Source organism: Furipterus horrens, unplaced genomic scaffold (assembly GCF_987537825.1).
Source record: "Furipterus horrens unplaced genomic scaffold, mFurHor1.1.pri manual_scaffold_15, whole genome shotgun sequence".
NCBI lineage: Eukaryota > Metazoa > Chordata > Mammalia > Chiroptera > Furipteridae > Furipterus > Furipterus horrens.
In genome coordinates, this window is record NW_028327185.1 from 20,702,359 (window position 1) to 20,728,053 (window position 25,695).

General features: G+C 49.4%; 1 protein-coding gene across 1 annotated transcript in view; it reads left to right on the forward strand.

Annotated features, from left to right (window-relative positions):
* The first annotated feature begins 3,291 nt into the window (after positions 1-3,291).
* The window catches only part of SLC35F3 (solute carrier family 35 member F3), a 265,334-nt gene continuing 242,930 nt past the window's right edge, over positions 3,292-25,695 (forward strand). The window contains exons 1-2 of the mRNA XM_090263400.1: positions 3,292-3,413; positions 3,759-3,988. Of these exons, the coding sequence (XP_090119526.1) occupies positions 3,361-3,413; positions 3,759-3,988 (283 nt within the window). The 5' untranslated portion in view covers positions 3,292-3,360. The remainder of the gene's footprint in view (positions 3,414-3,758; positions 3,989-25,695) is intronic.

Consider the following 25,695-nt stretch of genomic DNA (forward strand, 5'->3'; position numbering starts at 1 on the left):
TCCTTTGACTGGGAACGCTGAAACTCCCACAGATATAACAAAACAAATCAGGGTTGTTTAGACACTCATGATGAGAAATAGCAGATGCAGACATGATCTGAAGGAAAGGAAATAAGTACGTATGTAAATTAAAAAATAAGTTCTGCTAACTCCTTGTATATAGACAAGAACTCGGACTACACTTCGGAATATGATTCACTATACAGAGCGGCACACAACCTCTCACCACACTGTCTCATGTGTAACTGAATAGTCTAGACAAGTATGAACCTGTTGCTGGTCTCCAAGGTAGTCCACCCCCCACTCCCCTCCCCTCGAGGGAGGTTTGCTCTCAGTCAATAGGAGAGCACTAGTGCTTCCCTCCATCCAAGCTTCATCCAGCCTAGAGTGGTCACATACAGATAAGCTGTAGAGAAAATTTTTACATGATAGAAGAAAACTAACTGCAGTTTTAAAATCAGCATGCCTATTTAAGTCTAAAACAGCTGAAAAAATTGAACTCAACAGGGATTATGTTAAAAATTGTACCCCAGTGTAATCTTTCAGAGTGGCTTTTTTCACTTGGAAACATACATTTAAAATTTCTCCATGTCTTTTCACAGCTTGATAGTTTATTCATTTTTATCACCAAATAACATACCATTGTCTGGATGTATCAGTTTTATGAAGGAAAGCTTGGTTGGCTCCATGTTTTGTCAATTATGAATAAAGCTGCTATAAATATGTTTTTGCAGGTTTTTGTGTGGAAGTAGTTTTTGAACTCAATTTAAAGAAATAGAAAGGCAGGCATGTGATTATTGGATCATATGGCAAAATATATTTGTTTTTTTGTAAGAAACTGCAAAACTGGCTTCCACAGTGGCTACACCGTTTTGCCTCTGCACCAGCAATGAACGGGAGCGCCTCGTCCTCACATCCTTGGGTGTTCCGGGTTGTACTCACCCTAGTATGTGTGTAGTGAGTGGTCTCTCACTCAGTGTTTTAATCTGTAATTCCCTAATGGCATATGATGTTGAGCATCATTTCATATGCTTATTGGCCATCTTTATATCATCTTTGATGACACATTCATTCAGACAGCTTGCCCATTTTTAAACTGTGCTGTTCATTTTCTTATTGTTGAGTTTTAAGTGTTCTTATTTCGGATAATAGTCCTTTATCAGATGTCTTTTGCTCATATTTTCTCAGTTTGTGGCTTGTCATTTCATTTTTTTGACAGTGTCTTCCATGGGCAGTTTTTAATTTTTATGAAGTCCAACTTATAAATTTCTTCTTTCATGGGTCACGACTCTGATGTATCTAAAACACCATCACCAAACACAAGGTTGTCTAGATTTTCTCCTGTTACCTTCTAAGACTTTTATAGTTTTGCATTTTATACTCACGCTTATGATCATTGTTTTGCGTTGGGTGTCCAGTTGTTCCAGAACCATGTGTTGGCAACACTATCCCTTCTCCGTAGAATGGACTTCACTCTTTTCTCAGACATCACTTGACTATCTCTGTAAGTCTGTTTCTAGGCACTCTGTTTTGGTCCACTAATCCGTTTGTTCTTCCACTAGTGCTGCACTGTATTGTCTAGTATAGCTTTATAGTAAGTCTGTAAGTTGGGTACTGTCAGTCCCCCAACTTTATTCTCCAATATTTTGTTGATATAAGTTGAAATTTTGACTGAAATCACATTGAATCTATACATCAAGTTGGAAAGCACTGATATCTTAACAATATTGTCTTCCTACCAAAGAACATGAACTATCTCTTCATTCATTTATTCTTCTTTGATTTCTTTTGTCAGAGTTTTGTAATTTTTCTCATCTGGATCTTGCACATGTATTTGCACCTAAATATTCCATTTTTGGTGCTGATGTAGGTGGTATTATGTTTTAAGTTTCAAATTCCAATTGGTCATTGCTGGGTATGTAGGAAGTTGATTGACTTTTGTGCATTAACCTGCAAACTTGCTATAATCAATATTTGTTCCTAGTCAATTTTTAGTTGATTATTTGAGGTTTTCCAAATAGATAATCATGTTATCTGTGAACAAGGAAGTTTTACTTCTTCCTTCCCAATATATACAATTTTAATTTCCTTTTCTTATCTAATTGCAGTAGGTAGGACTTGCAGCACAATGTTGAAAGGAGCTGTGAGAGGAGACCTCTTTGCCTTGCTCCTGGTCTTAGCAAGGAAGCTTCTAGCTTCTTCCCATTATGTTAGAGTTTTGTAGATGTCCACTATTAATTTGAAAAAAGTTCTCCTCTATCCCTACTTTATTAACTTTAATTTTAATATTAAAAAGTAGTGTCTACAATTTGATTCTAATTTTGTGAAAAATATACTTCACATTGGAAAAAAAGGCGTGGAAAGGAATATACTCATAATTTATAGTAGTAAATTATTGGCTGGGTAATGGGTATTTTTTCTTTACATATTTCTATATTCCCTAAACTTGCCCTAATGAATCTATACTTTTTTTTACAACAGAAAAATAACATTATGAAAGTAATTAGGTGTTCTAGAGACATAGCTTGCAGACAGAAAAAAAAGATTAAAGGCTTACTTAAACGGAACTCTAAGAAGAGAGGTCTGCTTTAGTAAATGAGTCATCAATGAGAATGTTAAGTTCTCTGAGGGCCAGGCCTGACCCAGCATCGCCTCGGCTGTAGTAAGTCAATTCACCTGTGTCTCAGCTTTGCCTACAAACTGCCATTTATTTATTTGACATTCTGAGCCTGGTTCTCATGGATATGGAACCAGGTTTCAGTCTTTCCAAGTACTTTTGCCTATTACAGTATTTTACGATGAGGAGATTGAGAAATTGAAACCGAACTGCAGTGCTGAACCGGGAGCAGTAGGACCTCACAGGTCTTGGCGGAGGGTAGGAGGAGCACGCGGGGCCCCGAGGTTGCCAGGCAGAGCGCGGCCGCCTCGTGCTGCTCCGGAGCCGAGTGCACGGGCAGCAGCGCCCCCACCCGGCTCCTGCGCGTCTGGCCGGCGCGCGCCACCCGCCCAGGTGCCTGGAGAGCGCACTTCGCTCCCAGCGCACTCCCGGCCCGCAGCCCCCGCGCCAGCTGCGTGCTGGGGCGGCGGCGAAGGTGAGGGGCGCGGCGCCCGCACGGTCCTGCCGCTGCCTGCTGTGGGGCGCCGGGACTGGCTGGAGCCGGGCAGAACCGCGCCCACGCCGCGCGCCGCGGAGGGAGGCTCTGGGGACAGCGGCGTGGGCGCGCACAGGCGGCGCGGGGCGGCGCGGACCCTCGGCGGGCAGCGCGCCCTCCTCTCCCGGGTCCGCGGCTGTCGGCAGCTCGGGCCGGCGGCCCCTCCGTCTCAAGTCTGGGCGCTCCGGGCTGCACTCTGCCGCTGCCTATGGGGATCCGAGAGTTTCCCGGCGGCGCGCCCCGGGGCAAAAGCATCGCCCTGTGAGTAGCGCCTGGTCCTGGTGCGCGGGCGGGTGGCCCTTTGCAGCCGGGACGCCGGGAGGTCTCGGGCTCGGGAAGGGGCGGCGCGTGGCGGGGCTCCTCGGGAAGTTCCAGACGGCCTGCCCCTAGCCACTTTCCCCGACCTGCCTTGCCCCGAGGCGCCCGGGGCTGGACACCAGAGACGGGACCCGACGCCGAGGCTGCCGCGGGAGCTGGGTGGGCGGCGAGCGGCGAGAGGGAAGCGCCGGCTCTGCTGTGGCACCTGCCTTAGGAGGCCGGGCCGCGCCCTTTCTCGTCCTCGCTGAAATCCCCCTTCTCCCTCCCGGCCCACCTGCCTGGCCTCAGTGGCATGAGGAGGTCACCGGACGTCAGCCCCCGGAGATTGTCGGACATCAGCCCCCAGCTCCGGCAGCTCAAGTACTTGGTGGTGGACGAGGCGATCAAGGAGGACCTGAAATGGTCGCGCTCGGTGGAGGACCTCACCAGTGGGCCCGCGGGGCTCACGTCCATCGAAGAGCGGATCCTGCGCATCACTGGCTACTACGGCTACCAGCCCTGGGCGGCGAGCTACAAAAGTAAGACCCCTCACCTCAACCCCCACTTTCGCAGGAGCGCCTCCGCTGCGGTGGTCCCCGCAGCTTCAGGAGCGCACGCAGCGACGCGTCCGGCTGCCCCCGTCACCCCCCGCCGCTGCCCTGCCCGCACAGACCCAGGCTTGCAACTTTCAGGAAGAGGCCTGGAGACGGAGTTCTCCCGGACCTTTGGGAATTTCTGACCCATTCTCTTACCCCTCGCCCCCGCCCCTTTCCCCACACACCTCTCTTTGCCCCTTATTGTGTCCCAGTCTGAGAGACACTGGAAAAAAAGTGTGTGCTGCACTGTAGGCTTCCCTGCGCATCTGAAAGTGTCCTTCGGGAGTCAGGGCTCAGCGGGACTGCAGACTTAGCTGCGTGGGTTTAACCTCTTCCCCGGGTCCGTTAGGCCATGACGGTGCAGGGCAATTCGTGGGCCTCCATCTTAGCTCCATCACTCCCTTGCCCCAGGTCTCTAGCTGTCCGCCGTGTGGAGCTTCTGTGTGGATCATTCTAGATTGGTAGAGGTGAATGGTTGGTGCCAGGTGGAGCAGCTGAAACTTTGCTTTGCCAGCGAGCCCCAGGTGACGGCTTTGGCAGTGCAGCGTCCGTTACCCAGGCGTTACCTGTGCGATCGGGACTCACTGGGGGACATTTCTTTCTCCCACTCGGGAAGGGAGAAGTTGACTATAACACACTCCGGATACCTGTGGCCGGAGACCATAATTACGTGGTTCCACCATGGTCCCTTTGGTCCTTTGTTACTTGTTTACGGAGCAAAAAGAGGCTGCCAGTAACCAATCAGTGCAAGGAATGAGTATCACTTTGTTCAGTTTGTAAAAAAAGACTAACGACTTAATGATTTTGAGATTTGTTTTTACCCTTTGTCCCTTGAAATTGGAACATTGTTGGTCCTTAGGGGGAAAAATTAAGCTTTTGTAAATCAATCATATTCAGCTCTAAAAATATGTCTACCTTTATTTTCCTAAAACCCTTGATTTCAAGCCAAAGGTCAGTGGCGTGCTAGCAGTTGGCTGGTTACTTTTAAGTTATTTGCAGGAAGAAACATAGGATTTCAGTGTTTTCTTTTCGTGCCCTTATTTGTTTCCAAAGGGCTGTGGTGATTGCATTTAACTCTGTATAAACCTTTGAAGGTTATCTGTGTCTCCTCTAGTCTCCTGCTTCTGCTGCTTCAATTGTAGCTGATAAATTGGTTTTGGATTGCAGAAGGCAGACAAAGCCCCAAGTTCCCCTTTCAACTGAAAAACACTGGGCGTAGGACAAGAATGGGAACCCACTGGAAACCATTTCTCTTGTAGATAATGATAGGACTCTCAAATTATACCTCTGCTTTTAAAATTTCTATTAGAAATTTTCTATTTCTGATTTCTAGGCTCTGCTTTCTGAGTAGCTGAAGACAGTGGTATAAATTACAGCCTTCATGGGCTCATCTGTTTAGCCCCTGGAGGCATAAGGGTTATCGTTGTAATTCCATCTGTGACTGGGCCCTGGTGCTTTGCAGAAGTGTTCCCCAAGCTCTGTGACTTGGGGGCTTACAGCAGTGATGACGGTGTTTGGTACAAGCATACTTTTATCGCTAAGGCAGAGGACAGGCCATATGGAAAATAAGTCCCCTGTACCCCCACTGGCCGTCTCCAATACCCTCTCTCTGAGGCTTCCCTGGAGCAAATATCAGCAGACAAAGCTACAGGGATCATTGTGCTGGAGTGAAACCAGCTCACTCTACTCTCTGGTCCTGTGAAGATGCTTCTTTATTCCAAGGTATTTCTTCTTTACTAAAATGCTTTAAATGACAACTGATAGTTTGATGACTTAATTGGATTTTAAGTTTAAGTTGAGAGAAACTAATGTTTTATTAATACAGCCAAAGACATTTTAAGAGCAGTGCTGTAGCTGTTTTTGCTATTCTACGCAAGTAGGAAAAAAATAGTGAAGATGCTTGTCTGTATATTGGCATCAGTTAGTTATTTTGTTTGTTGGTCAGTGATCAGACCTAACAAACTGGGAGAGATGATGATTACAAAATAACTGTTATTCTCATGGTCTCCAGAGCAAGTCATGGGATGCAGCAAAGCTTCATCCTGGACATTATGTCATGTTTTAGTCATCTTTCAAAGTGGCATGTCTATGTCCCCACCAAAGGAGTTGCCAGTGACAGTTTCTAGACTATTTGAGATGTATGGGTAAGTTGCCCTTGGAGCAGCAGAAATTATGTGCATGACCAAATATGCATCCTTCTCCATTTCATTTTTAGACCTTGTTTCGGGCACTAGAGGTAAATGAGGGAATTGTGCAGAGTGCAGAAATGATCTCTGCTCAGTATAGTCAACCCAATCCCGGAGATTAACAAATCGCACTCTGGACAAGGGGCGCCTCACCTGGTGACAGGAGACCTCAGGATACAAGATCCTACAGGTTTAAAATGTTAGAAAGGGTTCGTAGGGGGTGGACAGGGGTTTGTGGAGAGCACCCTCCCCAGTGACAGCTGGAATGGTGACTCGCTCGTAGCATTGATTTCATGGTGAGCAACTCCTGTGTGATCCCCCCAAATAGAAGGGTCAGGTCAGCGATTCAGAAATGACCCATTTGTAAGAGATTTATGGCTTCATTGTAAATATTTATTCTAGAATGGAGCCTGGCACATGAAATACTAGATTGAAAATATTTTAAAATAAAAAAGTTGGAGGGGATGGGGGCGGGGTGGCGTGACCAGAAAGCATTACAGTTTCTGTTGTCTCCGGGAGTAAGGTTTATTTCTGAACATGATGAATACATGCCAATGACTTAGTAAATAGTTTTCTGAGACTTGAAAGGATTAAACTGCAGAGCAGTTATTTTTTTAAAGGAACCATGCTCCCCAGTACACTCAGGTGACCCACAGGTGCTATAAAGCCTTCGCACCTGGTTGTGAAGGGCTGCTGGTCCATGTCCTCACCTGTAGGAAGCAGTCTTCCCGTCTTTAAAATGGGCCCAGGCATGTTGTCTCATTGTTTCCAGGACTCTATCCTGGGTGTCTCTACAAAGCACCAAGTCTGAAACACTCTTGCTGTGGGTCTGTCCTTTCCTTAAGCAACTGAGAGAATGCAGCTTGGTTGCACTAAAAAACTAATCCACGCGTGTGTGAGCTGAGCCATTGAACTCTGTGAAGCATTTTACTGAGTGTTGATAAGGAGGCTCATTGGAATGGTATCCCTGGCGGAAGGAGGGACAACCTCAGTCCCTCTAACACCGTCAGGAGAAGCAGAGGAAATGGACTCCCGGGAGCTGCATTCACATCCCAGCTTCATCCCTTTGCACAAAGGTCACCAAGACACTGGTCTCTGTAACCCTCTGTTTTTTTATCTATAAAATGGGGAATAACATCACTTCCTTGTAGGACTGTCATGAGGATTAAATGCAGTAAGGTGTGTCTGTTGTGTCTAGCCTTTTGCCTGACATCTGGACACATGCCTCTATTTTCATTTATTCGTTTAGCAAAATCTTGGGGCCAGAATCCAGAGATCAGTAATGGAAGGTACAATCATTGCCTTCAAATCCCACAGACTAGCGGGAGAGAAATGGCAGTTGAGGCAACAGTGTGGAGGGATCAGGGCTGGCCGGGGTTGCTTCGAGAGCCCAGGGAGTCCAGTGCCACAGCTGGAGGGCAGTAAGCTGCGGGCAGGGGTGGGGGTGGGGCCCGCACCCCATGCAGGGGAATAGCGTGTGCCCAGCAATGTCATGCGCGGCTCCTGGAAGGCAGTTCAGCCTGAGTGCAGCATGGTGACACGGGTGGCACAGAGGAAGCTGGGGGCAGAAACCGCCTCTGCGGGGAGGTTATGGACCATCAGAGGTGGACTAGGCATGCCACCTTCCTCATCCAGGTCCCAGTGCAGCTGTCGCTTCCTCCAGGGTGGGTCCCTGCGTGTGTGAGGGCAGGCGAGTGTCCTTGCCGGGCTGCCATAGAGCCATCACTTCTCGTACATATTGTCATGGCTAGTGTGAGTGTGCGGCTGACACTAACAGGTGACAGGCTTTGTGAGGGCAGGGCTCTGCCATGTCTGCAGCCGCAGCGTGACACTTGCATGTGGGACATAATGATTCTCTCCCCAACGACTCAACATCTCTGGCAGCTAAGTCAATAAACATGTGTTAAATGTGATCATGGAAGTCCCCTCATACACACACATGCACACACGCACACCCGGCTTCAAGCATCCACATTTCTGCGGGGTCTTCCGGAATTATCCTGCGTGGACTGCTTCCGATTGCTGTTCTCAGTCAGAAGTGGGGGTGCCCGCCGCTCAGTCTCCTGTCTTCACCTGAACTCTGATGAAAGCCCCGACCAGCAGTCTGCCTCCCGGCGCGCACAATAGCCAGTCTGCTAGACAGTATTGTGTCTCATCTTGATAACCCCTCTTGAAAACTGGTATGGAAAAAAGAACAGGGCCCAGGGAAGGAGAGAAAGTGGATCAGTGGGAGTTGAAAATGTGTTCTACAGGCAAGACCAGCGTACTAGTGGGGCGAAGCGGGGGTGGGGGCAGAAGTAAAACAAGCAAAGGCCATGTCTTTAGGAGACGGCTGGAGCTGACACCTTTGCGACTGTCCTCCCAGCTCACCATGCCCCTTGACTGCCCTGTACCATGTCCTCAGGGTGGGCCCTGGACCCACACTAACTCCGTTTCTCCCGCCTTGAATTTTAGATCAAGCTCGAGTCTGGGGTGGTCTGTGAGTGTAGGAGACGCTATGGGGTAGCTGTTCTGGCTTCTGCATGGACGGGGAGGCAGAGAAAGCTGGTCTACATTGAAGAAGGCAGTTTGTGAAGCTGCCAGCGAAAGCCTGAGCCACTTCAGGGCTCCACGCGGGTCCTGTCTCCCTCCTGGGTCAGGGTCTTGCCGCAGAGCGTGCCAGGAGCCTGCCTGACAGCATCGCAGCCACCCTCCCCGCTCAGGCGGCAGAGCTGGGTTCCTTCTCAGCGCAACGGCAAACCCGTCAGAGCCAAATTTCTGAGCCGCTTCTACTCAGGCCGGGGTGGAACAAAACAAGGATGTACATACCCAGGAATTTCCCATTGGAAATAGGAAAGAGCTTCCTGATACTGAGATGGGGCGATGGCTGGGGGCTCCGGGAAATAGCGACGCCCACCTGGGTGGAGTGTCTCCTTATCCGGGTCAGGCGAAGAGGCAGACTTTTTTTTAACATCGGGTCTTTGTGTCAATTCAATGGTGGGTGTGCCTTGGTCAGTAGAGCAACAGACCCGTTGCGTTTCCTCATTGCAGACCCTAGAGAGAGGCTGTACAATCAGGAACCCGCTCACTTCTTCTGGGTGGTGATGGTGACGGGCACTTGGACAGTTGTTTAGGACATGGGCGCACACTTTCCTCTTACACAGCTGGAACCCGCCTTGATTGTGATGACATTTGGGATTGTGGGCAAGAAATCGCTCCTCTCGGGTGATTTACCGTGCATGCGCTGGGGGTCATCTTGGACCCCCAGACTTCTCAGAACAGTTGTCTGGTTTGACAGATGTTTTTTGTGACATCCAGTTTTTCTCCTTGTCAGTCTGCTGCATCTCATCTACTTGACAAGGTAAGACTCTCTTAGGAAGTTGTTTTTGCATTTCTTCACCACCTGCTTCATAACAATGTGGAGTTATAAAAATTTGGGTATGTCCCCCAAGTTTTATTCCAAATGGTCAGAAGGAAGATGTTTCTTACTGACTGTCGGCTTTGATTCCTTATTTTTCTATTTCCAAGTTGAGCCTACTCATTTCCTGTGATTGTATATTAAGATGTTCTCTTTGAAAAAGGAATAGAGTTATGATTGTAGGAATGAAACGGTTGGGTTTTGTGCAGTGTTCCCATCCATGCGCGTGTGGGAGTTTAATAAATACTTTTCATAGAAAAATGCATTATGTTGGCATGTGACACCCAGGAAGGACGTGAAGTCCCCTCCTCTGCACATTTTAAAAGAGCAAACTGCGCATTGAGGTAGTTTGAAGACTATTTAAACGCCACGGCCTGGAGCAACAGATTTCAAGAGTTTATCCGAACTTTTATGTAAGTCAGCGCTTTGTTTTATTAAATATCCAACCTAACAGTCTTTTGTAGGTTTATCGGATTTTATGCAGTGGGTGTGTTTTCAAAGTTACAAGTGAATAACATTTATATAACTAGAGTTTGTTATAAAAACACTAGGAGGACTGGGTCCTGGTGTGTGTGTGTAGTAGTGTTTGTTCTGCCTGCAGGCTGCATCGTACCTTGTGATTCTCCCAGAATCTATCCAGGGGTTTCACTGTGGTGGTTGGAAGGGGGAGAAGGGAACCCGTGGGCCAGGCAGGGGCTTTGGAAAATCACTGCATGAAATTTGAAACACTGCTCATGAAAAGGTTCATTTGTAAGTGGTGGAGACAAACCTAACAGGGCAAACTGCTGTGAGCGCATATTCATGCATCTACCAGCTCACCCACCCATCCATTCACCCACCTACCCACTCACCCACCCACCCATCCACCCATTTATCCATCCACCCTCCCACCTACCCACTCACCCACCCACCATCCATTCGTCCACTCACCCACCCGCCCACGCCCACACCCACCTACCCACTCACCCATCCATCCATACATCTATCCACCCACCAACCCACTCACATGCCAACCCACCCCCACACGCACCTACCCACTCATCCATCCTTCAATCCACCCACCCACCCACCCACCCACCCACCCATCCAGCAAATCGTCCCCTGCTTCTAAGAGGCAGTAATATATTCACGTCTAAGATAAACATCTGCTAAGTATGCAGGACAGTTACTATTTCCTAGGAAATTACATGTTGGACCAACTCCTTGTTCCTTGTTGGTGCTTCCTGAACTGAATAGCTGGGGCTCCGCTGGGTCAGCCTTACACTAAACTCTGTCTTGGGCACGCCACTGCACGATAATTTATTGTGGGGGTACCACCAACCACCAGTTGGCAACAGGACAAGGTGTTGGGCCCCTGAGAGCGTCGCTTTCTCTTCCTTTTCCTCTAAAAACCTGAGCTCCGCTGCTTTAATCAGAGTTCTGCTTTGCTCATTTGATGTATCCCAGCCAGTCAACCTTTCTTCCTCTTCATGAAATCATGCAACAGCAGAGATCTTTGACTGGACTGATGAGATTAAGCTGCTCACCCAGCGCTGTCTTCCCTCCCGTTTTCTGCTGCAGGCGTTCTGTTTCTTCCTGGCTCTAGGGAAGGCGCGCCTGCGAGCAAGCCGTTTTTCTTCCCCTAACAAGAGGCCTAGCAGAAATAGCCGAGCATTTCAAGGAGTGGGAGTTTGCTTCTGGCTCTACCTGTTCCTCCCTGCATGGCTGCACATTCTGTTCCTATGTTTTCCCCAGTTCCTTTAGGAGAAAATTTTCACGTCCGTAGACACTCTTTTAAAGGCATTCTCTTGGATGATCCACTTAGGGGTCATACCACCATCCATTTTATGTAGATGTGAAGGGCGCAGTGTTCCTAAGGGGCATCTCTGCTTTTATGTATTAATAAACCTCCACACACCCTGCTGAATGCATCTACTACTTCGCGAGATCGGAGCTCTGTTCTGCAGTTTCTTCCCTGTGTGTGGGAGTGGCTGAGACTCAGAGACCTGGTTGAGCTGAACTGCAGGATAAGGTTGTGCTGTTGGCGCACACTGTCGAGCCCAGCCCGCTCTTCCTCTCTCGGTCCTCTTTGCCCTTGACGTCCAGCTTTCCTTTGGGCTGACCCATGGAGATCTGCACACCAACAGAAGTTTATGCCTCTTGGGAACTGATGATCCCTGACGGTCCGAGAGTGATCCAGAGTCACTGGAATCAACACCCAGGGTCCTGGAGTTCTCTGCTGTTCTCTGGTTGGTGTGGCTCCTTCAGGGGAGGGGGGAGGCTTGAGCAGTCACAGTCCCATGGCCACCTTGTGCCTCACCATGGGCCAGGAGGTGATAATAGCTTTCTTCCAGTGACTTGGATCCCTTGTCCCAGCACTGGGATGGCCTCATTCTCTATATAGAGGTGTCTTGTGTTGCTTTGGGGAAAAACATCATATAAAGAAAAAGCACTGTCATTTTCCAGCAGGTGACACAGTACTCTCTGTAGAGGACTTCACTTCCCACACACGTGGTCACCCGCGCGGGTCCTTCCTTGGCTCTGTGTGTGGACGAAGACTGCGCAGAATCTCCGTGCGCTGTCAGCGGCTCAGGATGCTCGGCAGAATTCCCCTCGTGGGGCCCCTGGGAAGACGTTATTGTCGCTTTCCGTGGATAGAGAGACAAGAGACATCAAGCGATGAAGAGACCACACAGGGATAATGTTATTTTTGCCTCAAGGTGAATGCTTGAGACATGGAAGCCGTGTCAGAAGTTTGGGGATTCCCGTGTTAAAAGGGAAGGTCTGTTCTTTTACAGTAAGCAAAAGGAGGCCCTCTCCGAACCGCAGTGGGCGAGAGAAGCAGCAGCCCTGCAGTGAGTTGGCAGCAAGTGGGAGCAACTGGTCAGTTTCAGGATGAAGGAGTTCAAGGTCAGAGGAGTGCCCCGGGGCAGGCAAGGGTGGGGTCCAACTTGCAGACAGTTTTCGTGGGAAGCGTGTGTGAAGGTGCTAAAACTGAGGGAGGAGAGGTGTCAGCTACTTCCCAGGGCTGTCTCGGGTGAATACCAGTGCTCGGTTCTGTTGGGGAAATGCCCAGGAGTGGGATTTCTGGGTCAGCGGTGCAGTGGACAGACCTCAGTGGGGTGTCTGGGGATCCCGCTTCTGCTAACCAGCCCTCAAATAGTCCCTCTTCGTGGGTGTGGGCGGGGCCTGGAACGGGCTTCTAGCCCACGGGACATAGCACGTGATGGGATAGATTCATATGGAGGCTCCGCTGTGTTGTGTGAGAGTCCATCTTGCCAGCAAACTCTCTTTGCATCTCCTTTCTTCCTTGCCAGCCCGGATGAGGCAGCCGACAAGGTCGGGAGGCCCATCTGGCAGGGAACTGCAGGTGGTCTTTAATAGTTGAGAGTGGCCTCCGGTCAACAGCCGGCAAAAAAATTAAAGCTTTCAGTCCCCCAACCACGAGAACCGGAAGGCCATCCGACAGCCACCTGGGTGGACAGCCAGGCCTTCCCAGGTCTGGCCCTGCGGTGAGGCCCAGCCCTGGCCGATGCTGGGGTCTCGGCTCTGTGTCTGGACAGGGCAGAGAACTAGCCGATGGTGTGTCTACTGGGAGGGCAAAGGAACGACATCAGGCATCGGGCTGCCTGAACTCTGGTCTCGGTCTGTCATTAACTGGGCGTCACTGACCAGGTCCCTTATCCAGCCTGGCCACCCCCATTTTACATTTGGTGAAGCGATTTGGCAAGATCACATCCTGAATCCCCACCAGCACATTTTAATGAGTCTGTGATTTGTCTACAACATCTGAGAATATTATCTCTTCGGTAAATAAGAGTTTAGAGGTTAAAAAAAAAAATTAGGAGGCTAAGCAAACCTGTGTCTTACCTAGAAAATTAGCCCAGTCTGAATCACTGCTGCGGTCCAGAGGGCACAAAGCCCACAACTGGACTCCCGATACTAAGTCGGCAGAGAGGGGAAACCTGGATAAGAGAGTTCCTTTTAACTCCACCACTCTTTCCCTCCATTTCTTTTGGTACGTTGACCAGAAATACATTTGACTGAGTCTTTTTGGATTAATTGAGGTGGACACTAAAACATGGTAGGTTTCACGGTTGCATTTCAAAGCTTGGAAGATGAGACATAACAGTTTAGGTTTCTAGAGCAATCCTTCAAGGAAAGGAGGGCTTCTGTGGGGCTGCTGGGTCTCCACCTTTCAGGGGGCAGAAGGGGCGACCGGGAGACCTAACACCAGGCTCGCCAGGCTGGCTCTGTGAGGAACTCGTAGGGCTCTAAATGTATTTTTTTTAAAGTTGTGCCAGCGTGGCAGCGCCTGCAAGCTCAGGTGAGCAGCCCTGGGGCAGGCGCTGTTCTTAGAGGTGAGAAAGCAGAGTAGAGAAACGGTGAAAGGTTGTCCAAGGCCCAGCTTTGGGAGTTGCCCCTTTGAGAATGATCGCAAGGTGGGGGGAGCTAGTGCACCCCTGTTACAGAGTGCTTTGTTCCACCCTTGGCAGGTCCTAAAGAGCAGAGTGTCGGACGGGGAAGGACGCAGCGGGCTTGGGCTTCCTCCCACCTTGTTGCTGCAGCAGGGGCTTCCTGTGATATCTTGGGGGAAAGCTTGAGGGTGGCCTTTTGCTTTTCTCTCTCACTGCGAACAGGTGCTGTGATTTCCTGCCTGGCAAGCTGTGGGTGGTAGAGGCTGGGGCGGTCCACTCGTAGCAGCCTTCTGTGCTTCTGTGGTTCTCAGAGCCCCGGTGAGGCCTGTGAGCTTTGCACACTTAGTCTGGGTTTCAGGCTGAAGTGCCTTATCCCATTGGGAACACTGTTGGGTAACTCGTTTGCCGTTCTGCACGTGCTGCTAAGAAGGGTGGGGTAGGATATCCGGTGTGTCCAGGCTGTGAAATGGATGCACATTTTGTCCTTCCGGTTACACGTGGGCTCTGTCCATCTGCGCCTCCTAAGTATGGTTCTAGGGGAAACTGCAGGCCCCAGATCACTCTCCTGTTCCCCATTTTCCGAGACATGTTTGCTGCTTGTGTTTCTGTTATATTTGTTACTAGGTGTTTTCTATGCCGTTGAGTTCCTTATTCTGAAAAGAAGTATTCACAAATCCAATTACATAATCCAGATAATTCCCTGATAATAACTCGTCAGCTAAATGGGTTACACTGTCAAGCTGTCTAAACCCATGTGTATTTAACTTGCTTTAGAAGCTACCATCAGACAAGAAGGAAACATATTCTACTGGAACTTTTAATGAGCCATTTTCAAAATACATTCTATTGAAATAAACTATCCATGATGAAATGTACAGTCAGTGTACAGCTGGATGAATTTTACAAAATGGATGTGTCCGACATCCAGACCAAAAAACAGAATATTAAATATTTCGGGCATGCGGGCTGTTTACTTGTGACACGTGTAGGAGCTCTCTGTGCTTCATTTTAAAGGGATCATGAAAGCCATACATTTTCACTCTGATGCAAAGGTAGCTGCCTACCGAGGCGGAAGGTGTTCTGATGAAACTCTGGCTGGATGTGGCTCTGTGTGAGGAAGCCGTGTCTGGCACTGGTGTGTCATTGCAGTGACCAAGGCATCTTCCCGACATCCTAACATGCTTCTTGGGAGCTTTAGGTTTACGTCACGATCTTAACGTCTCTCTCAGAGGCCTGTCTTCTGGGCAGATCATGCTGAAGTCCCTTCTGGGCATGCGTGTTTGTCCACCTGTGTCATGAGATGCCTTCGCATTTGAATCAGAGTTGTTTTAAAGTTCTGGTCTAATGGGATCAAGTCTGGGTGCCCCTGTATCTGGTTGTGTTGATTGTTTTCTTTCTGGACAGAGTGGGTTCTCCCCCTGCTTTTTGTGAATCTCATCACATTGGACCGGGTGCTGGATAGTGTGTGTGCAGGAGCAGAAGAGACCCAGTTATGATACTGGTGCCTAGAAATGGACGCGCATCTTCTGCGTCAGGCCCTTCGTGTGGGGAGTTGAGTCAGCCTAGCGGGAAATTGACCTGCGTTTGGGGTTGGGGCTTCCTTTGAACCCTCCGCAGCAGCACCGGGTCTTTGCTTGTACCCAGGGGAAGAGGATTTCCTACTTCACCCCAGAGTGAGCTGGTTCTGCTGCTCTCCCTGCCCCAGAAATAACAGATCCCTTTCCTTGGCCAGGGGCACGTGGGGGTGCCTGCCGCACTGCTTTGGGGAGAGGAGGATTGCAAAAGTGGACAGGGCTTCATGCCATTCTCTCAGCCCCTGGTCACCTCCCACAAGCCGAGGCTGCACTGACGGGTGCTTCCCGCCCCTTGCCCAGCCCCCTGCCTTCTCAGGAGCCACTTGGTAGAAGCTCAGGGCAGGTGCAAGTCCCGTACCTGAGGCTCCCAGCTCTGCCTGATGGATCCACTAGTCTACACTCTGCCTTTCAGAATTCGTGACAAGTTCAGCTTCTTTCTTCCTGCGCACTGGTACGGAAGCCACCTCTTTCTCCCTTGCTCTGCCTATGGAGACTCAGGCGACATCACCCTCAGGGCACCTGTCACTCTGGATTTCAGTTTACTCATTTGCCTTGTGACCTCTGCTCTCTGATGCCTCGGTAAATGCTGTAATTTTGGAGATTATCTATTTTTTTTTTTTTGTTTGGGTAGAGTAGTGTTCTCTTGACACTTTCTACATCCTAAGGTGAAGTAGAACTTGGTTCTAAGTTTTAAATTGATGTTAATCATGTGTTCATTTTGGTAAATATTGTCAGTTTGTCAAGAGCTAAGAACTAGTCAGCATTACCACGTACTGAAATCCTCTGTTGCTGTGGCCTCTCTAGGGTCCCAGATTAGCCCAGTGAAGACAGAGATTCCTGTGTTAGGAAACAGTTTTGCAATTTGCTATTGTTCGTAAAATGGAAGCAAAGTGACGTCTTCAGCTTAGTTCAAAGGAGGAAGTGTTTACTCGTTAAGTATGTTTTTCTAAGTTACTGTCCTGTCTGTATTATAACACCTTTGTGGAGTATCTTACAGCCCATACCTGTCATCTTAAAACCCACGTGTCTGCACAAGAGAGGAGGGGCCAGTACCTTCTTGAGTCCCATGCAGGGCCAACGTCTCCTTGCAGACTGGCCTTTTATGACAACAGTACCTGCCCCTTAGTATTTAATAATCTCAACCTCCACTCCCATCTGCCCCAGGAACCCAGCAGTTTACACGTTTGCCAACAAATGCCTTCCCCACATCAACGCGAGACACTCCCCCAGGTTTCCTAGATGGGGGAGGAATAAAGAACCTGCCTTCATGAGGTGGGAGGCAGGGATTAGAATGTCACTTTGCCTCAGCAAAGGCCATGCAGCGTGGTTTAGAAGGTGACATCTCTGCTAAAGGCTGTGGCCAGGACACCAAAAGTAGCTGAATGCAAATCAGATGGAAGGTTTAGGATATCCACTCTGTTAAAAATTCAAGATGTGATGTACCTTTGTGATTAAAAAAAAAAAAAAAAGGTAAGGAGAAAACTCGTCTGCGGCTGTCCGTCTGCAGCTCTCTGCCTGCTGAACCCCAGCCCATCTGATTAGCGCTCCGCGTATGCTTGCCCAGTGGTATGAAAACGAAGACTTTTCCTATGAATTTGACATCACCTATTTTCTGTTAGCACTGCAATTCCCTGATGGAGTTGTCTGAGGCTTTGGAAGAGCAAGGCTGAGATTCTCATGTAGGCAGAGCAGAGCTTTTGAAGTGTTTGGAAAAGGGAGTGATGGGACCAGATTTTCATTCCAAAAAGTCCAGTCTGAAACAGAATGGAGGCTGGACTGAAAGACTGCCCAGCGAGGAAGTTAAAAGCTATACTTTGTGCAGAGGAAAATAAAAGTCCCAGCGAAGGCTGGGTCAGTGAGGGTGCAGAAGGTGGGCTGGACATGCGGGTGACCTGGGTGGAAGTGATGGCATGTGGTGAGCACAGGACTAGAGTGAGGAGACCTGAAGTTTACCTTTCTGTCGTGGGTGAGGGCTGGTCCTCAGGGCATGACATCCAGTAATTAGCTGAAGGCAGTTTTCAGAATTCAGGGGAGAGGTTTGGGTGGATTGCAGTTATCAAACTGTAGGTGACGGAAGACAAATGAAGCAACGAACCAGTGCCATTGCTCTCATTGATTACTTGGGGTTCTTGGTGACAAATAACGGATACTGAATCTGAATCACATGCAAAGAGGTCATTTCTACAAGAGCACTGAAGATGCCTATGAACTATGGGAGACCGAGTGGCCAGGCCTGGGAAATGCACTTGGTGCCGGGGCTCCAGGTACTAGGAAGCAGAGACCCCAGCAAAGTTCACCCCTAAGAAGCAGGCCTGCAATGGCTGAGTCTGACCTCCAGGGGGCCCCCTCTGTCTTTGTTGCACTGGCCCAGGATTTACAGGCATTGGATTGGCTGAACCTGGGTAATGTGATCTTCCTCTGGCTACACCGGGGAGTATGGTCTTGGCTTTTGTACCCTTGGTTTAGGTGGTTGGAAGCTGAAGTGGGGGCAAGCTCAGAATATCACTTCTGTCAAGGCTACAGACAGTGGGAATCCCTCCCCCCATCCCAGATGGATTTGGGGTTATACTAGAATGAATGGGAGCTGGAAAACAGCAAAAGGGTCATTATGCCTAAGGAAGGTCAGTGAGGAACAAAAGGCTAAAAAAAAATCAATGGACAGACGAATGGACAGATGGACAGACATACGGACAGATGGACAGACATACAGATGTCAAGGAACTAGTGCAGGAAAATGAAGAAGTGACAAAAGGAGAATCGATAAAAGAGTACAGGGTCACAGAAACAAGGAAAGGGGAAAGTGACAAGGAAGCAGGACTGGTTAATGACATTCAGTGCCATGGAGCCGTTGGGAAGAGGAGGGATACGAAGCATCCATTTGGTTTCCCAGTGGATTCTTGGGTATCTGAGCATCCAGAATCCCCCATCCACATGGAATCGGGGATGGCAAGTGCATCTTTCCCTGTCTGTTATGACACTTCTGTTTCTTTCAAGATGCTAGGGCCTAAAAGTGGAAGCTAGTGCTTCGTGCGTCAGACTAAATAATTAAATCCTGCTTCCTGCCTAGTTGGCTTAGACCCTAGTGGAATGAAGCATTGCTGGGAACGGTGTGCGTCCCTGTTGCACGGCAGAGCCGAGGTCTCGGCTGGTCTTGGCACTGTCTTCTTCATGTGTCGTGACGCGTGTGTCACGGAGTCGAAGGCAGCATCGCCACAGCTGAGATGCCAGGGAGCCTGAGCTGCAGGGGTCGCTCAGCTCCTGCTCCTGATACCCACAGGCTCCCTGCGGGAGATCCACTTATGGAAATCAGCATGAGTCCTGATTCGTTCTGGAAGATTGGTTGACTTACACTCTCTTGTGACTGACATTTTTTGAAGCAACACAGAGCATGATAAACTCAAGGAGGAAGGAGGACTGGAGAAGCAATGGAAACCACCAAAAGCTCAGCAGTCAAAGGCCACAGTGGCCCTGGTTTCCATATTTTAAAATATTTTTTAATTGTCAAAGTAGTCCCTAGCCAGCTGGCTCAGTTGGTCGGAGCATCATTCTGCACATGGTTTGATCCTTGGTGGGGGTAACCGATCAGTGTTTCTTCCTCTCTCCCCCACCTCCTTCCCTCCCTCCTGTCCTTCCTCTCCCTCTAAAATCAGTAAACATATCCTCAGTGAAGATAAAAATAATTGTCAAAGTATTACATTAAACTTAAACAATGCATATAAGTGATACCATAAAGGAATCACCCTGCCCAGTTTCCTGACGCTGCTCCGTCATGGAACCACTGTTGATGGTTTATATTTTGATGCTGAACTAATTTTGTCACAGGCATCCACACTCAGACACTTTCACACCTATGTGTTCTGCTAGAATGGGACCGTGATCTGTGGGGTGTGTTTTAACACACATACGCATTACACCGTGGATGTGTTTCAACACCAGGACCTATCAGTCAGGTAATGAAACAGCAGTACGTGAACACTTAACTTGTTTCCACGTAACTTTGTGATGAAGTAGACACAGAGAAAGGCCAGGAGATGCAGAGATCAGGAAGGAAACATGATGCAAAGGTCCAGCTGGTCCTGCTTGTCCTCTGCTCCATCCAGTCCGCCCTCTGTAGGTCTCATCCCTGTTACACACGGAGCATGCGCTGCGCCAGCCGCACTGAGCGAGGTCCTGCCACTCATTCCTAAGCACGAGCCAGCTCCTTCACTTCTTACTCATCGAGAAAACAGCAATCACATGCAATTTGACCAAATCAAACTGAACTCCCACATACGGTGTCCAGCCATGTGTCCCCTGTGTGCATTGTGTCATTTATTTAAGACTCTCCCTGCTGAGGGACAGTTAAGTTTTTCTAGTCTTTCACTGTTATTAAAATTTCAGTAACCATCCTTAGACGCTTACCTTGTATATTTCTCTGGTTTTTCTGAGAGACAGGTACTAGAAATGCAATTCCTGGGTCAAAGGGAATGCATGTTAATATTACTGGCAGGATACAGTCTTACCACTGGAAAATGCATTTGTACCAACTTGACCTGAGGACGCCTGGATCAGCTATCAGCTCATTTTTCATTGTTTCTCTGCAGTTGCCACTCCCGGGGGTCCTCTGTCGGGCTGGCAGCCGCATGCTCTGGCACTGAGCGTGGGCGGCCGGTGTGCTTGGGGCCGCACGCTGTTCCCTCCACTCCCCTCGTGCGGCCGTAGCTCAGGGGCCAGCCCAGGAGCGTGCCTTCCCACATTTTTGTCACTGTGCTATTTCTGCCCCTGGGTGACCCACAGATTTATTTCAGTTATGCTTCATAGCACGTCGGGACTTTTGTCTAGAAAACACACTGGTCTTGCCTTGTAACTTTGTCACTGGAATAAGTGACTGGACTTAACAACTGAACTTGCTGGGAAGAACCAAGAGGTGTGTATTTAAAGCTGCTATGTAATAACTGTCGTGGAATAATTACAGATTTAATGTGACTCCCTCCATTGGACCAGTCCTGTTGGGTGACCTCCAGGAAGGAGGGGATTACTGAGCAAATGGAGCAGGGCCTCACCCACAGTCTGTGCTCACAACATACTTGTGGAATAAATTAATCAATTAATTAGAGCTTGGTGGGTTTTAAAAACCCAATTATACCGCAGCTTGGAAGCTGAAGTGATGACGAGAGCTACGCCGTGGCCGAGCTGAGCTCCATCCCTCATGACCCCGGTGCGGCCATGGCTCAGCCTGTTTTTAGCTCCCCTTTACAGGAATTTCCTGTATAAATTGTATCAAAAGAATATGTTCTTCATTGATTCTTTTTAAACCTTCGCCCAAGGACTTGTTTTTATTGGTTTTTGAGAGAGAGAGAGAAACATCGATGTGAGAGAAAAAGAACAATCTGTTTCCTGTCTGACCAGGGATCAAACCTACAACCAAGGTATGTGCCTGACTGGGACTTGAACCCGCAACCTTTTTTGGTGTACAGGACGATGCTGCAGCCAACTGAACCACTCAGCCAGGATGGCAAATTGTTAACCTTTGAGGCTAGATTTTTTGATAGCTTTATTGATGTATAGTTGACATACAAAAAAGTTTTCACATGTGCAGTTGGATGAGTTTACACATATGCATGTGCCCAGGTAGCCATCAGCACAGTCGAGGCACTAGACATATCTGTGACCCCCAGTTTCCTGGTGCTTCTGTTCTCTTTTCTGGTTAGGACACATGAGGCTACTCTCTTAACAAAATTTAAGTGCTCGATACTGTATTGTTCCGTCTAGGCACTGTGTTGCACAGCTGATTTCTAGAACTTACTTATTCTGTGCGATTGAAACTCTATAGCCATGGAGCAGCACCACTCCGTTTCTCTCCCCTCCAGGCTTCTGGAAGCCGCCCCAGACTCTCTGCTTCCGAGTCTCACGAGTTCAGGCGCCGCGTATAGGTGGGATTGTGCAGGATTCCCCATCCTGTGACTGGCTCAGCTCACCGAGCGTGAGTCCCTCCAGGTCCACCCATGTGGTCCCAAAGGGCAGGATTTCCTGTTACTCACGACAGCCCCAGAATGGAAGCAACAGGTATGTGGAGGCTAGACTTTCAGAAAATAGCCACACGTTATTCTGCGGCATTAATTCTGGTGATGAAAATGGGGACTGTAGCGCAGCGCTCTCAGCGTTCAAACCAAACCTGCCCGTGGAGACAGATGACGTGTCCCCTCTGGCTCATAGACCGGTTCCAAGGGTGGTCGATCGACCTCCACCAGTGACCAGTGGTGCCGAGGAAAGTCGGTAGTTCTCTGAGTGACAGATGCTGACATCATCTTGTTCACAGCTGTTTCCCCAATTCGAAAAGTAAGATTCCACATGATTTTTTCATAGCCTCATTAAGTTCTTAATTATTTTGTCCTTTAAAGCTCAGTTGCCAATACACAAGTAATGTGTGGTTAATAAAGCGGAAGTAGAATTGACCACTGTGTCTCTGTGTCATTTTCCAGTTACCGTTCCCACTGGGTTTCCATTTGTCAGTTGTGTAGCATTATATCCCTGGTATAAAACAAAGGGTGAGCGATGCCAACTCCAGTTCATCAGAACGTGGGAGCAGGGATACAAGACCAACATAAATGTTACAGCGTACGGTAACCTCTTGGATTTAAAGGAGGCAGAGGGCTCCAGAGCAAATACAGAATAAATCCGTGTGGGCTGGGCGTGCATATTTGTTAATGTGATAACTTTGCATAAACAAATGAAAGGAAAAGTAGAAAAAGGTGAGCCTCAACGAATAGCTAAAACTGAGATCTGTCGTATGGCTATTCCATCTGCCTCTGGGCACAGGAGTGTCATAATGAAACTTTACAAATATTGAGAGACTTTTTAAGTTCTCACATTCAATTTTTCATTTTTTCCTTTCCTTATTTGTCTTTGGGGTTTCCTCCCTAGTCTTTTGGTTTTTTTTAGCTTCCCGAGTTGAACACACCGTTCTGTTTTACAACATGTAGAAGTCTCTAAGTACCAGTGTAATCGCACACCATGTTTTGCCGTGCGGTGCTTACGTCTGCGTGCAGTTCTGAGTATTCCCTAGTTCTGTTGTGTTCTCCAGTTTTTGTTTTCCTCTGGGTCAAGCTTCCATGTCTAGTAGGAAGCGTGACGACTCAAGTCTCAGAGCCCTGGAAGTGCAGTGGGGGCTCTGGGTCCCCAGGTTGACTACTTTCACCCACAGTCAGGAGCAGGCACCCAGAGCCGGGCTTTGGTCAGTTTCAAGCAAAGCGTCCTGACCTGTCGTGAAGCAGCCTTTTCCTGAGAAGCACAGGTGGAGTTTTTCTGGTGCAAGAGGCTGAATTTGGTGCAAACAGCAGAGAAGACTCCGAGCCCTGGCAGCGCCATTCCTGGCCTCCTTGGCGCAGAAACAGGGACACATCGTGCCATTGCGGAGACGCACAGAAGGCCAGCTGCACAGTTAGGGGTGAATTTTGCTTCCATGGTTGCGGAGGGGACGGGGGAACTGTGGCTGGTCCTTTGGTTAACGGACACTGTTGGAACTTGCATCATACCTGGTGCCTCTAATGGGAAGAGCAGCTGCTTTCGGTTGTGCATCCTTGGGAGGAATTTGCTGTCCCCGAGATGAAATCACCGGTGTGCCAGGTGTGAAGTCGCGCATCTGTGTGCATCTCGGAGGGGCTACCGCGTCGGGGGCTTTGTGGCTTTGTTCATAATGGAAAGTCCTTACAGGTGGGAGAGCGTTTCCGTTTGGTTAATGATGATGTTGTGAACGCTGATGCAGGAACAGTGATCAGGGTCAGTGTGGCGGACCCCAGTGACACGTGCCAGCAGAAAGGGCACAGCCACTGAAATAAGAGCCTTGGCCACGGCGGCCGGCTGCACGCAGCCCTGCTCCCAGGGCACAGGCCACAGTGCGTCTGCATAGCACGCTCCAGCACGAAGCCCTGGGGAGAGTGGCCAGGTCGCTAACGTGACGAACCGCAGTGCGCTTCTCTGCAGAGGATGTTTGAGAAGAAAGAGGCAGCAAGGACAAAGCTGTCCTTTCCCAAGGATGTCTCTGGCCATTGAAGGAAATTTCCATTTTTTTGCTTTTTGAGATAATACTTTATATTTTTCCCCAGCGTTATTAGGATATAATTAACATATAGCATTGTGTAGGTCGGAGGTATGCAGCGTGATGATTTCATACTCATATATTTTGTGGAATGAATACCACAATGAGGTTAATTAGTACCCCCATCACTTCCCATAATTACAACGTCTTTGTGTGTTTGAGAACACTTAAGATCTAGTCTCCTCGCGGCTTTCAAGTATATAATACAGCATCGTTCCCTCTAGTCACATGCTGCACGTTACTTAGAATGTATTCACCTCGTCCGTGGGAGTTTGCACCCCCGACTGACGTCTCCCACTTCCCCCGCTGTGCTACTCCGTTTTCCTATGAGCTTGGCTTTGGAGGCAGGACAAGGCAAAAGGCTGCTCCATGAAGTCAGTGGTACCTGGGAAAGGGGCCTGCAATTTCAGGTGGACGACTCCGGTGGCACATCTCAGGGACAGAGCCAGCATTTTGAGCAGCCCAGGTCTGCCACTTTGGGGCCAATGTCAACAGCATTTTATGTGGAAGAGGGGTTTTTGAATTCCTGCAATTAGACCGAACCGTGGCGCGCGCGGCCCGGTGGCAGATGGCACCCTTTCGCAGAGGCCACTTGTCTCCTTCAACAGCTGGAGTAGGAAGTCACTGACCCCCCACAGACCAGGGAGTGATGCCCCGCAGAAGGGTTTGCTGCAGTGCAGCTAGGTGGGGACAGGTCAGTGGCCTCATCCCCAGAATGCAGTTTCCACCTTCGATGTGACGGTGGTTTTAAAACAGTGACGCACGTGAGACCATGTGTGAATGAAGCAGTTGGACAGGGGAAGGCAGGGCAGAGGGCGCGTCTGCTTGGGACCCACAGGGCTGTGCTGTTGCAGAGGGGCAGCGTGCAGGCCCCGATCACCCGAGACAGAGCGGGTTTAGGGCGGATGGTTCTGCCGTGACCTGGGATCACCGTGGCTGCTGGATCCATCACCTGGCTGCTGAGAGTCCCCTAGGTCCATGCTGCCCATGGAGAGAGGCCAGTGGAGCAAGTTCCAGGCCTTGGTGTCCTCCTGAATGCTCATGGGGCTCGTCACCTCGGGATCCTTGGGCAGCATAGGTGACAGTGTCCTAGCAGCCGGAGTGGGCCGTTGACAGGCGTTGGGTGTTTAGACCACCTGTTGCACCATGGAATTGGGTGGGTACAGGAAGGCGTGACATCCGGGAACCCAAGCTGCTGCTCCTGGGCGCGGGCAGCCCAAACCAGATGCAAGAATCCACCAACAGACCCCGAGGGCACTCAGCCGTCCCCAGGCAGGGGCGCCCTGGGACCTGCAAACAGTAAAGGTGTTTGTCACAACCAAGGTGGCTTCAGGTCAGGCCTGGAGGGGACAGTCTGTTAGTCTCAGTGGGCTTTCTCAGTCTGCACACAGGTGAGAAACCCAGGGAATGTCTGCATCTGGGGCACAAGGAGTGGACATCCAGTTCCATCACACTGACCAGTCCGCAGAGGGAGCAGTCTGTGGAGGGGAAGGAAAAAATGGCAGAGAAAACAGCGTCAGTCAAGAAACATTCCCCCATCCTCCCTTCCTGTCTCAAATGACACCTCTAACCAAAAATATCACAGAAAACTCTTATTGGAAAGAGCATCCCCTATCATGTGCTACCCCTCTGCTCCATGGTGGTGTTCCTCAGGATGATTGGCTCTCGGACATCACAGATTTTCATTTGTCTGTCTGTCTGTGCTCTGCCTTCCCTCACTGGAGAGGAAGCTTCAGTTTTTCCCTGCATATCTCCAGTATCTAGAATAATGTCTGACTTGAGGAATCCAGAGAGTGGACACAGGTCTCTGGGAGAGAAATGCTTCGCGTGGATCTCCGTCCTCGCCCTGTGTGACGCCACGCCTCTGGGGTTGAGCGTGCGTGGCTGTGGTGGGCAGGGGTTCGGAGAGAAGGTAGTGCTGGAGGATGGCGCCCTGGTTAGCTGAAGGCCCGGGGTGTGTGGCGTCCCATGCTGCAGCGTGCCCCAGGAATCCGAGCAGAGACTCCAGGAGGGCCGCTC